Source organism: Pseudomyrmex gracilis, unplaced genomic scaffold, assembly GCF_002006095.1.
Source record: "Pseudomyrmex gracilis isolate BER0280 unplaced genomic scaffold, ASM200609v1 scaffold_405, whole genome shotgun sequence".
NCBI lineage: Eukaryota > Metazoa > Arthropoda > Insecta > Hymenoptera > Formicidae > Pseudomyrmex > Pseudomyrmex gracilis.
In genome coordinates, this window is record NW_018020989.1 from 1,302 (window position 1) to 13,518 (window position 12,217).

The 12,217-nt window shown below is 40.0% G+C and overlaps 1 protein-coding gene across 4 annotated transcripts; it reads left to right on the forward strand.

Annotated features, from left to right (window-relative positions):
* Positions 1–228: 228 nt before the first annotated feature.
* LOC109860529 (monocarboxylate transporter 10) lies at positions 229–11,600 on the forward strand. Of its 4 annotated transcripts, none has more exons than XM_020439662.1 (9): positions 229–726; positions 4,572–5,163; positions 8,792–8,943; positions 9,023–9,296; positions 9,524–9,662; positions 10,094–10,259; positions 10,359–10,605; positions 10,722–10,874; positions 11,166–11,600. In XM_020439662.1, the coding sequence occupies exons 2-9, from the start codon at positions 4,635–4,637 to the stop codon at positions 11,441–11,443; spliced, it is 1,938 nt and encodes a 645-aa protein (XP_020295251.1). In that variant the 5' UTR covers positions 229–726; positions 4,572–4,634; the 3' UTR covers positions 11,444–11,600. The 4 variants fall into 4 exon arrangements, with proteins under 4 accessions (XP_020295251.1, XP_020295250.1, XP_020295253.1 ...); XM_020439661.1 differs by lacking the exon at positions 229–726 and adding an exon at positions 1,998–2,124; XM_020439664.1 differs by lacking the exon at positions 229–726 and adding an exon at positions 1,998–2,124 and having other exon boundaries at positions 10,722–10,895; positions 11,166–11,258.
* Positions 11,601–12,217: the final 617 nt, after the last annotated feature.

Here is a 12,217-nt window from a genome sequence, read left to right on the forward strand (position 1 = left end):
CGGAACGGAATACAGGAATCATTATTTTCGATTGCGTTCACTCATCTACGTTTGCGTTGTTTGTGCGAAAATGTTACGTAACGAGATTCTCGATGTTAGACAAACTTACGCAGAAAATAATAAAATTATATGCGCGGAGCGCACGTGTCCCCGCCGCGCATATATAACAACCAGAAGCCAGTATTTTACAGCCCGGCGCATGTCACATGGCCGATTGTGTGTTATCACCGTCTCCCGAGTCCTCTCTGCGTCGATAACGCGTCACGAGTCGCTGGTCAGGGCGTAACCTGATTTTTCGCGGCAGTGAAAATCGCGAATCGCTCGTGTAGAGAGTTTATGGTGGAGATTGATCACATGCGTTTCCCATGACCTGTGTGGTTGTTACGTACAAACATAAGTTGTCTGCATTATCTCCTAATCGGCGCTTATCGAAGTCAGTCGTTGGTCAACCGATCAATCAGTTGCTCAGTGGGTCACCATACGGTCAGAGATTGTGATAAGTCCCCGTTTGACATGTGATAATCAATCAATATATCGTCGCATCTGCGAAACTTTCCTGGCGCTTTTAAGTCTGAACTAATGGAAAAACATGAGTCTTAACATTTACTGCGTATTACGTTCTTGTACGCCGTGCAAACTGTGCGCGCGTCGCACGTGTGCAAAGTCGCTCGTTGCATTTTGTTGAATTACTTTTTCAATGTCACGACTTGTCCGTGATATTGTCAGGTTCGTATGGAAACTTCGTTACCATTAGTTTGTTAAAAATTAACGTTAAGCGATCGGTGATTTTAAAAATAGAGTTGGAATATGTTTCGCACGGTAGAAATGTAGTAAAGTAGAAACTCTCGACGATAAAATGCTTTCGATGTGGTTTTTATGTCTTGAAGAGCGCACGTAAAAAACAAAAAGGAAAAAACGAAATAAACGACACGCGTGCGTTCATAAATTATATTTTCGACGGTAATTATGCATCAGTTATCGCGTTTCCTATTACCACGTTGAAGATTAACTATCTCATAAGTGCGTATTTTCCATTTGTTATGTTTTCTTCGATTTTGTTTCTTGTGATATATTCATTTGTTTTTATTTATTTATTTTTTTTTTTTATTCACCCGAATTGAATTCGCGAATCCACATCAGGAAAAAAGAGAGAATCTTAAGAATTAAATTTCTCTCATCTTTCTTCCTTATTTTGTGTGTTTCTTCTTTCCTAATATCGAAACTTTCTCACAAAGTTGTTGGCGTTTTCGCTCGGCTCGTCCGTCATATATTCGTAGCAACGCATTATGACATCAAGTTGCATCACCTTCTCAGACGTCTCTCTCGTTGAAAATTAATAGATTTAATCAAATTCAATCAACCTCCCGCATTCTGCTCGAATTGAAAGTCATGCTTCGTCATTTGACGAGAGAGCGCGAGATGCGATTCGGTCCAAACGTGATTTTTTACCGCGTCTTCCTTCGTTTTTTCTGCTCCCATTCCCCATATATGTATTTTCCACGCGCGTTTTTCGCAACACACGCGTGTTGCGAATTTCGCACGTCACACGATTCCCAACGTGCGCGTACGTGCGTGTTGTAAATCGCGCGTATTGGGTTTTCTCGGTGTGTAAACCGAGCCGCCGACCGACCGCTGCGTCTATTCATGCCGACCTATCGTTATCATTCTACCAACGTCTCTCTCTCTCTTTCTCTCTTTTCTCCTCTTCTTCCCCGTGCTATCCCCATTCTCTTCTTTCGACGTCCGGCTTCTCGTATCTCCCTCCGTCTTTGGTGTTTAGTCTTGGCGCATTAGCATGGTTCTCTCGACGACTGAAACTTTCGACTTCTCGCCCCTGTTCCCGGCCAGAACTTCGGCCCGTCTTCTTAGTTTACGTCCGACGGCGCGATCGTCCGGTCGATTTTCGTCGGGGCGCCCCGCGTTCCTCTCTTTTCTTCGCGCCTCCTCTTCCTCGCATTCTTTGTTCTTCCCTTCCCGCCACCGCCACCGCCGTCGCCGTCGCCGTCGCCATCGCCGCCGCCGGCGTCTTCTCTCTTTCGCGGAGTCAGCGCGACCAAGTTTTGCGAACTGCCAAGCACATGACGCACGCATTCTGTCGACCACGCTCGAGGATCTTCTGAATCGGTAATTCTTCTCGCTGTCCGCTCGTGGGAACACATTCCGCCGTTATATTTCCACGATCGTAGATTTTGGTCGCGCGTTCCGACGCACGTGCCGCGTGCGAACGGTACGTGCGGCGCGCGCGCGAGCGCGCTCGGTGGATTCATCGGAAAAATAAAACAAGAGACCGATATTGCGCGTTTCGCGATTCTCTCGGAACGCACGTTTGTTAGGAAAATAAAAGTACGCGAATTTCCAAAAGAATTTCGTGTCTGCGAAAAAACGGCCCCGCCTCGATTTGGAATCTGTCGACGAGCGTTTCTTCGCGATGATGTGTCTTCGCCTACGAGTCAGATCTAATTAAATTACTCGCGATGTGTTCGCAGAAGATAATCTAACGGACATTAGAATCGCGGAGTTTTTTGAATCGCGAGATAAGAAAAGAGGAGAATCGACTCTACTTTGTCAATTATCGTTGATTGTCATTATTATTCTTGATACACTTTAAAAAATACGATCTTTCGATCACATCTGGATTTTGTAATTGTCTGTGATAAACAATAAAACAGGAAAAAAAACCAGATGACTAAAGATGACACCAAAAGATAATTTATACACGCGACACTTGTTGCGCGTATCGTAGGGTTTCTTTCATCTTCAACAACCGCATTCCGCGTCGATTAGACATTGCGACATTTTTTTTCGGCACGAGATCAAACGAACCAGCAGCGCGTCGAATATCGCGATGATGTTTCTCAACACGTCGATATTTGACGATATCCCGCGACCACGTGCGCGTCTGCCGTTAGTCTTCGGATCGATTGCTGTTGAGAGGTTTTGCACACGCGACGCGATAAATGATCTAAAATTACACAATATCTCTCATTTGTGCGTTGACCTTTCAACTTGAATTATATTTGCGTCAAAATATATATTCGCACTGCACATGTAGAGGCTCGTAACGAGAGAAAGAGAGAGAGCCTCTGATTTAAGTTGCAAATTATCACGAGATAGTTAATGTTTGTTTGACCTTTTAAATCTCGAGCATCGGATTTCGATAAGAGGAATATTTTTAATTAGAAATTTATTTCGTAGTACTTTTGTAATCTCATATCGTCGATTCCCAACGTCCAACTTTATTATCGTTTTAATTACGTAATTGAAGTTCTACAAGTACGTCAGACTCTCGTCCGTTAGACGCCGGCGTCACGTCGGTGCGAGTATATAAGCGAGTTCAATTACAAAGTTTCTTGACTTTTTCTTTCGATCTTCATTTATGCGTGCGAACGCTCGCATAAATGTTCATTTGTTATTCCTCTCCTTCTCGTCGTTGATATTCTTTATTCCGTGACGATATCGCTCTGCGCGCGAAGAGAAGGAAAGTGTATCTTTNTTTTTTTTTTTTTTTTTTTTTTNTACAGCCGCGTAACTTCTCGAAGAAACGACGAAGGCGCGGCGTGTGATCGATGCGCCACCGAAGGATTGTTTAAATTGTTGAAGACTATTGAACCCGTTTGACTCCCGGGTATCCGGCGATGTCAAGTTTAAAGTAGCGCGTATCGCACGAAGCGCGATAAGGCGTTACACGCGGAAATGAAATCACGCACGGAATTGTAATTTTTATTTTATTTTAAGAACTAGAGGAGATAGAATAGATTTAGAGAAAACAACGGGAGAAAGTTCGGACTCTCCGCAATCTCGCGCAAAACCATCGAAATATTCGAAATTTGCGAAGCATGAGAAGATCGCGAACGTGACTCGAAGATTTTCTGCATTAAAAGCTGACACATCTCGACGATATCGCGAATTCCTTGTTAATCAATTTTATGTAATGTACACCGCAGCGTATCTGCCAAAGCGATTAATATAATCGTGTTGGCAAATTTTATGCGAAACCAAAAACCATTCCACATAGCAACGAGCTCGAATTAAATTAATCTCGTATGAAATTAAAATCCAAAACCTTATATCAAATGCACTTTCTTCAATCGAAGCGAAGACGAGTTCAACTTACGCTCTCACGAACGACAGGTGTGTTTGTTCGAGATCAAGAGTCAATTGTGATCACGACGGAGATTGATGGTTCATTCTTGATATATGATCGAAGCATTATATTTCTATGTAATCTATTAAAAGGAGGTTTCACACATAATAAAACCTCTCGTAGTCGCGTTGTCCTCGTTTTCAAAGACAAACATTTATTACAAAAAATTGATCAAACGATCCAAAAGTTCTTATGAGCAAAGTATCATTTATATTATTTATTATTATTATTATTATGTCATTTTTTTACATATTCTCGATATTGTTGATATTTTATTAACAAACTGTTTACACGTCACGGAATAGTTGTGTATCGGTCCTCTAAAACTCATCTTTCAGCACACGCGGTTTTTACCGAGCGCGTCGCGAGGAAACCCATAAATTCAGCGTATGGAAAATCTAAGTGCGGATTCTCTTTTGATCGTAAGTTCGCAGACATCTGTTGAGAAGGGGCAGCTGATAATCGGCGGAGACTAGCGTCGTTTGTAACAATGACAATAGACGAGGAGGCCGATCCCGGCGATGCCGGCAGCTTCACGGATGAAAATATCGATGTCGCGTCGATCAGAAACACCATCGATCACACGGAAACTGCGACCGATCGTCCAATCGTCAGCGACGACGTTCAGCAACGTCGTCAGGCCGAGCCCGACAGTTCGGATTCGAGTGAGGGCAACCCCCTTCTTGGCGAGAGTAGCGCGTCAGTGACAATCGATGCGTCGATCGGGAAGCCGTGGAAAATGCACAAACCCGAGAACGCGGTGACGGTGCAGATGATGGACGGGACAAATTCGTTGTGCCGAAAGAGGCCCAATGACAATGAGAACGACGGGCCTTGCGAGTCAACGGACGCGAACGGCGGACCGCCCGACGGCGGTTTCAGAGCCTGGATGATCATGATCGGTAGCTTCACGATCAACGGTCTCATCTTCAGCATCATCAACACGTACTCCCTCATTTATCCGGAACTGCAGAAACGACTGACGGAAGTCGGGGAAACCGAGGTCTCGTCCAAAGCGGGTAAGGATTTCGAATCCTTTTCTCCGATCTCTTGGCACGCATCGAAGTTCGTAAAAGTTTGTAAAAGTCGTTCTTGTTCGAGTTATGAAACGCAACAATTTTGTCAACCGAGTGTAATATTCACGCAATTCGACCACTCAGAGATTCCGTAATTACGTGTTGATTCGAATATTACTTTCGACGCGATTCTTCGATTTATGCGAACATTGTCGTCACACTGTAGTCAGCAGAAACTTCTTTTGTGTTTGTAACACTTTTGTTCCAACTTTTCGAACGCGCATAAATTATTCCAAGGGGAAAATATCGTTCGATGAACCTTATTATCTCTCTCTCTCTCTTTCTTTCTCTCTCTCTGAATTTCTTCAAAGATACATTTTGCTAATTCGATAACGCCTTATCGGTTACTTATTACTAGGAGCAATGCTTTTCATCGTTTATCTTGTTGTATCGTATAGACAAGCAACTTGAATATTAGAAGACGCCCTCGGAGTGGCGAATCCAATAGTTAAATAAAAATTTTGACAAATACAAGTCAAGAATTTTGCAAACTTCCGTTTTTGTTTGCAAAAAATGTTTTAATTCAAACCTCCTTCTGGATTGGTTTGATACGTGGAAAATTACAAAATAGATAAAAAAATCTTTTCGATCTTATTGCGCGACTGTACATTTGAATTTATGTCATTGTTAAACGTCAAAAGTATATAAAAATATAAAATTGTCAATTTCAATAGTATAAATTTCACAAAAAACAATATCGTAATATTCTCAAAAAAAAAAGATGAAATAAAAAGATAGTCAAAACAAAATTATTTGCGACCAGCTGATCAATAATATGTAGCAACTGACACGCGCGCAAGTTTTTTAATTCGTTGACTATAAACCGCGGCTTTTACATATTAAATCGCACTTATAACGCGACTAATTTCTATACGCAAATAAAAAAAAATCTGACTAGACGTTTTACAAGAATATAACGATGCAAAAGCTCTAAGTTGTTTTGCTCAAGTGTCGCACAAATTATCACAACACGATTTTTTTTGCGACATTGAAAAAGATCACAAACTTTGGTCAAGATGCGAGTTTAATATTCAATATTGGAATAACCGAGTAAAACAATGTGACATCGCGCTACACTTGCGCTTGGTTCAAATTGTCTGCCTTTTGTTGTTAACGTCTCGCGAGAGATAAATTTGAACGTGTGTGTTTGTTTATAAATTTAAAAGCGCCGCCACGGCGAGATTAATTGTTTACATGAGCAATGCTCTTTAATACATCTCGTCGATCTAAATTGCTCGACAATTAGACAGTCATTTATAGCAATAGAGGTTAATTTATGCTACTTGCTGCATAGATACATGTGTATTTAGTCAAATTACCACTACTTGCCGATGCTGCTTGATCAACTTAATCGTTCTCATAACAAAAAATAAGCGTGCGTTAAGGAATGTAGCTTTATTTGTTCGTTACGAACGATTGAAAATTTTTGCAACGTTATACGTACGCAAAAAAATGCATTAACAGAAAAATAAACTTCCTCTTACATCAACAACAACAAAAAATCTTTTTGAAACTCGATGTACATAGGGCTGCCAGAATATCTCTTTTAAAGAGAACATGTCCTCTTTTTTTGTCTCGATCTTTTTGTTCACTCTCTTTTTTTATTCTGATCTTTTTTGTTCTCTTTTTTCTTAGTTATTTTTTATTTAATCTTTTTTGTATATTTTCATAATTATTGATTGGACAAAACATACGCGCAAAACATATTATTTATCATAACGTATGCGCAAGTGATCGCAACGCATGCCCATTTTGCATTCTAGTATGACAAGTTTCTTAACCAAAAAAAAGTATCAATTTTAACGATAAATATATCACTTCGCGAGGCAGAGCGACACTTTTCTGCAAGATTCTTTTGTTTCATGCAAAAACATAAGTGTAATTTAATCAAAATTTGAGATGAGAAATGTTAAACTAAATGTTATAATAAATATTATATTCGCATATTTTGATATATTATTCTCTTTTTGTCCTCTTTTTTGGAGGGAAAAGTTCTCTTTATATACACTGCAAATCCAAGTGTGTTAATTTAACACACTTGACGTGTGTTTTTATTGAAGTCACTTTTAATATGTTTCTTAGTGTTTAAAATTAGAACACGCTTAATACGTGTTGATTTAACTCACTAAAGTAACACGTTTTAAATGTATAATTTGTTGCGTGTAATAAACGACATATTATCGTATAAAAGTTTGGAAGCTCTACGTTTTCATAGGAGAACAGAATAATAATATTTATGTTCAAAAAAGCTGCAATATGAAAAACTTAGATGACTATGGTATAATAAAGTTTGTCATAGTGCAGTATTCTTTAAAAATATTAAAACATTATTATTTTGTTCTCCTAAGAAAACGTCGAGCTTCCAAACTTTTATCACCTGGTTCAGTATGTAATATTTTGAAGTTCATGTTATACGTGTCATTGATTTGTCTCTCTTGAGAAACATCAGAAATAAAACCAGTAGATGGTGATGATTCGAGTACGAGGCTTGATGGTTTTTCATACAAAAAAAGTACGTTAACCTCACTTTTGTCTTCAATTTCATCATTTTCTTCAATATCACATAATTTATTATTTCGATCGGCATCAAACTTTTGTAAAATGATTTCTTTGTTGTTGATCATTGATTGTAAATAACACTACATTGTTATTGCTGGCTTCTATTAAAGTTGCACGTACAATTTGAGCGTCAGAGATATATTTTTTAGATGAAAACGTGAATGCGTTTACAACGTTCACCGATTAAACAGTACACTTTCTTCTTCATATTAAATAAAAAATATATTAAATTTTCACAAATCACATTAAACATATATTGCACGTCAGCACACTTCTTTCCGCCGCGCTGTACTTGTCCTAACATATCTCTGTACTCTGGAAGGAGCGAGAAAGAAAGATTGATGCGCGCGCAACTTTCTACGCAGAGACAACGACAATTTTGATGTGTATTTTTTGAAGTGTTTTAATTTTGAAACGTTTATCTGTTCAAACGTGTAAAAGGAGAAATATGTTTTATTTTAACATGTCTAAAACTTATATGTTTTATTTTATTACACATTTTAGATGTTTACGCATTTTAACACACATGCGATCTGCATAAAATTATCATATTACACACTTATGTGTGTTTAAATAACACGGATAAGCGTGTAATCTTAAAATTACACAGAAAAAATGTGTTAAAGTAACACACATGGATTTGCAGTGTACTCTTAACTTCTGGCAACCCTAGATGTACAAGTTGCGCAAAGTAAAACTTGTAAGAAGATAATAGTTTTTTTGCTCTCGTTGAGAACTGATGGGTTTGAAAAAAAAAATAAATAATCCCAAAACTTTCAAAATAACGTCGTGTGTGTCGGGGGCATCGAAAACCGCGCGTTACATTTAAAAGAGCAAAAACACCAGCGTGTTTCGCAAACAAATGTCACAACATGATACTTGACGCTTTTGCGTGATGGTGTGCTTGAGCGAAAGTGCATCGTTTCCACAGCAATAATTGCAAACTCTAATAAAAATACTAATAATTACAAATAAAGCAACATAAAGCGGTTCGCGCCGAAATTGCTTTCAGCTTTGGTGGGTTCGCTGACCATCGGAACCACGTTCTTTCTGTCGCCGATCGCCAGTATGCTGACAGACAAATTCGGCATCCAGATAACCACCTTCGTGGGAGGCGCGATCGCGTCCGCCGGTTTGTTTCTCTCATCGATGTTGACGCACAAGGTGACGAAACCCAATTATTTTATATCCCCCGCACTTTGTCAATTCTTTCTCTATCTCCGCGTCTCTTTGTGATCCGCAGGTGGAACTGCTCTACTTAACGTACGGCGTGATGTACGGGCTCGGCGCGAGTCTCGCGTACACGCCGAGCCTGGTGATACTCGGCCATTACTTCAAGAAGTACCTGGGGCTGGTGAACGGGATCGTCACGGCCGGGAGTTCCGTGTTCACGACGCTTATACCGTCACTGGTGGAATTGTTGCTGCTACGTGTGGGTCTGGAGGGAACGCTCAAGAGCCTGGCCGTGTTCACGGCCATCATCATGGTCTGCGCGATTCTCTTCAAGCCGATGCCACGTATGTGTGAACTAAAATCAAAAAGTTCCCGCGAGGTCTGTCAGTATTTTTTATTTTTTATTTTTTTATTTTTTATTCTTTTTTACTACGTATCGATTGTATTTGTTAATATTTGTTTTGTCTTCTTTATAGAAAAAAGAAAAAAAAACAGTAAAACCGCTCTTTGGTTTCTCGATTGCAAAGTATCGAGCAAAAATCACGTTTCTTCCTCTTTTGTTTTTTTTAAGTAAACGCACCGCAGCAGGACGAGCCGGAACTTAAGGCAAAATCGTTTCGAAGTCGTGTGAAAGAATTCGTGAACGTTTCGATCTGGAACAGGAAACGATACGTTGTCTGGGCTTGTTCCATTCCTCTTGCTCTTTTTGGGTGAGATGATCGCTTGTACAAATCATCATCCGCTTAATCCGAGTGAACTTTTCGCGACTTGTCTAAATGGACAGTCGTGTGATTGCGTGTTGTTTGTTTATAACAAAAACGCACACTATCTCTCAGATTTATCTTCTCACATTTCGTGACTTATAAAAAGTAACATTCATCATTTAAATTTATACTCAAAACAGATAATAGAGTTATCGTTCGCGTGTTCGCGAAGAAGATTTTTCCGATATTTCGCGAGTGTGAGGTTGTCACGCATGATTAATCTTTTTTTTTTTTTTTTAATTTTATCCGTTCACGTAAACTATTTTCCCATCAGTTTTCATTTTTTTTTATGCGTACTCTCAAGACATGGATCATCATCTTTTTGTGTTCATCATTCACGACAGACAGAACGACTGTGTTGTTTATTATTTTTTTAGATACTTTGTACCGTACGTTCACATAGGAAAGTTTGTATCTACAACGTTCAAAGACGCCGATGGCAAGTTGCCGGTAATGTGCATCGGCATCACTTCCGGTATCGGTCGTTTGATTTTCGGTTACATCGCCGATCTGCCGAAGGTCAATCGAATATTGTTGCAGCAGGTGAGAGAAGCGTTGCCGAGAGAAACACATGTGTGTTCTCTCTGTCACTTTATTTTTATTACAAATTTGGACAAAGAGCAAACCATTCGTTTTCCACAGATATCGTTTGTGAGTATCGGCATTCTCACGATGCTCCTGCCGGTCACCAAATCCTTCGTCGTGCTCTTGATCATCTCTCTGGGCATGGGCCTGTTCGACGGATGTTTCATATCGTTGCTCGGACCGATCGCGTTCGACATCTGCGGTCGCGGCGGCGCGACTCAGGCGATCGGCTTCCTTCTGGGAATGTGCTCGATACCGTTGACGGTCGGTCCGCCGATCGCGGGTCTTCTGTACGATCACACCGGTAATCGATCTCGAACAATTACTTTCGCGAAAAAAGTAACGCGAAACAAATTGAAATACAAAACCGTAGGTACAATGTGTTGTCTCGCTAATGATCCGCGTGCGATTGTCATTCAGGTACCTACGACTTGCCCTTTATCTTAGCCGGCATACCCCCGATAGTGGGAGCTTTGCTGATGTTCTTGATAAGATGCGTTAAACAGAATGACGATGGAAATTCAGACAATTCTTCCGAGGTGAATGCCCCAAACAAAACGGATTGCCAGAACGGTTGGTAAACCAAGAAACAAGGTATCAGTACCATCATCAACTTCAATATCATTGCGCAATGCCATATTTTTAGCTACAGCTATTAGATTCTAAAATAACGTAGTAAATGCAATAAAAATAAAAATAAAAAATAACATAATAATTATATGTACGCACATGTGCAATTATTATGTTGTTTAGTGTGTAATTATAGCTAAACGCTGCTTTTGTCGTACGCTTTTGTAAAAAAAGAAAAAAAAAGGATTTTACATTCTTCTAACGAGTAATCGATTCAAATCAATTTTTTTGCAGGAAAAATAAACAACAATTCCGCATCGGTGCACGAGCAAGAATACAAGACAGAGAAGCGTAGAATATGTTCCAAAAATAACGCACGGCTGTCTCGCAGCCGCGTTAGGCAACAGATCGGATTGCGAACTTTTGTAGAACGCGATAGGCACAAGTGCGCCGATTGCGCGCACCAGTATTCCGAGAGTGTACCTTTACTTCAAAGAGACGGAGAAACAACGCAGAGATGTTCGAGCTTCTTTGTTCGTGCAACACAATCGGCGGTATATGTCACGTTTTGAAACTTTTACGTCTCGTCGGACGTATGCGTCTCGAGGCTCGATGGGAGATTTTCTCTAAGGTCGGCGACACGTACAGATGGCATCATTAATTCGAAGAATAGGCGCGGGGATCACATAAAAAATCCAGTTGATCCAAATATCCATTAGTCCCAAAATCGGGTGTCCGGTTGTGGACACCCGATTGCTACTAGTTAGTTAGTACGGCGCCCGTTGGCGCTACGAGCAACCGCCCCGCTTGCCCTCCGATCCCCGCGCCTATTCTTCGAATTAATGACGCCGTCTGTACATATTGACGCGCGCACACGTGGCGTTAATATATACCGTGGTGGTTTATGAAAAAAAAAAAAAAAACAAACAAATTGCTCGTGTGTTTCGAGGTAGAGGTTTCTTAGAGACACCGGAGTTGCGGCGAATATGTCGTGTTTTGTTTTTTTTTTATCGCTCTGAGTTGTTCTTCGTTCTCTTCTTTGTTGTTCTGTATTATAAATAAAGCTTTTTAGACAATGATCCTTCATTTATCCTCTTTTGCAATCCCTTGTGCAACCGACATCTCTTAACACGCAAACAGGATGAAAGATCGAATTATTAGAGTTAAATACTGGCGATTCGCAAGTTTCGTTCTTAGAATTGTAAAAACTATGAAAATGTTTAAATTTTATTAAGATTCTCGACAAGTGCAATTTTCAATACTTTTCTACAATTTTTCGAACAATTTCTTTGGAGACGTAAAGATTTTAGAAATATTAAGGAAATAAGATCTAACATTTTGAGTAG

Coding starts and splice junctions, on each gene's coding strand:
- LOC109860529 (XM_020439662.1), top strand. CDS start 4,635: ATGACAATAGACGAGGAGGCCGATCCCGGCGATGCCGGCAGCTTCACG. Junction 10,260..10,358: donor ATCGAATATTGTTGCAGCAG/GTGAGAGAAGCG, acceptor CGTTTTCCACAG/ATATCGTTTGTGAGTATCGG. Junction 10,606..10,721: donor TCTTCTGTACGATCACACCG/GTAATCGATCTC, acceptor ATTGTCATTCAG/GTACCTACGACTTGCCCTTT.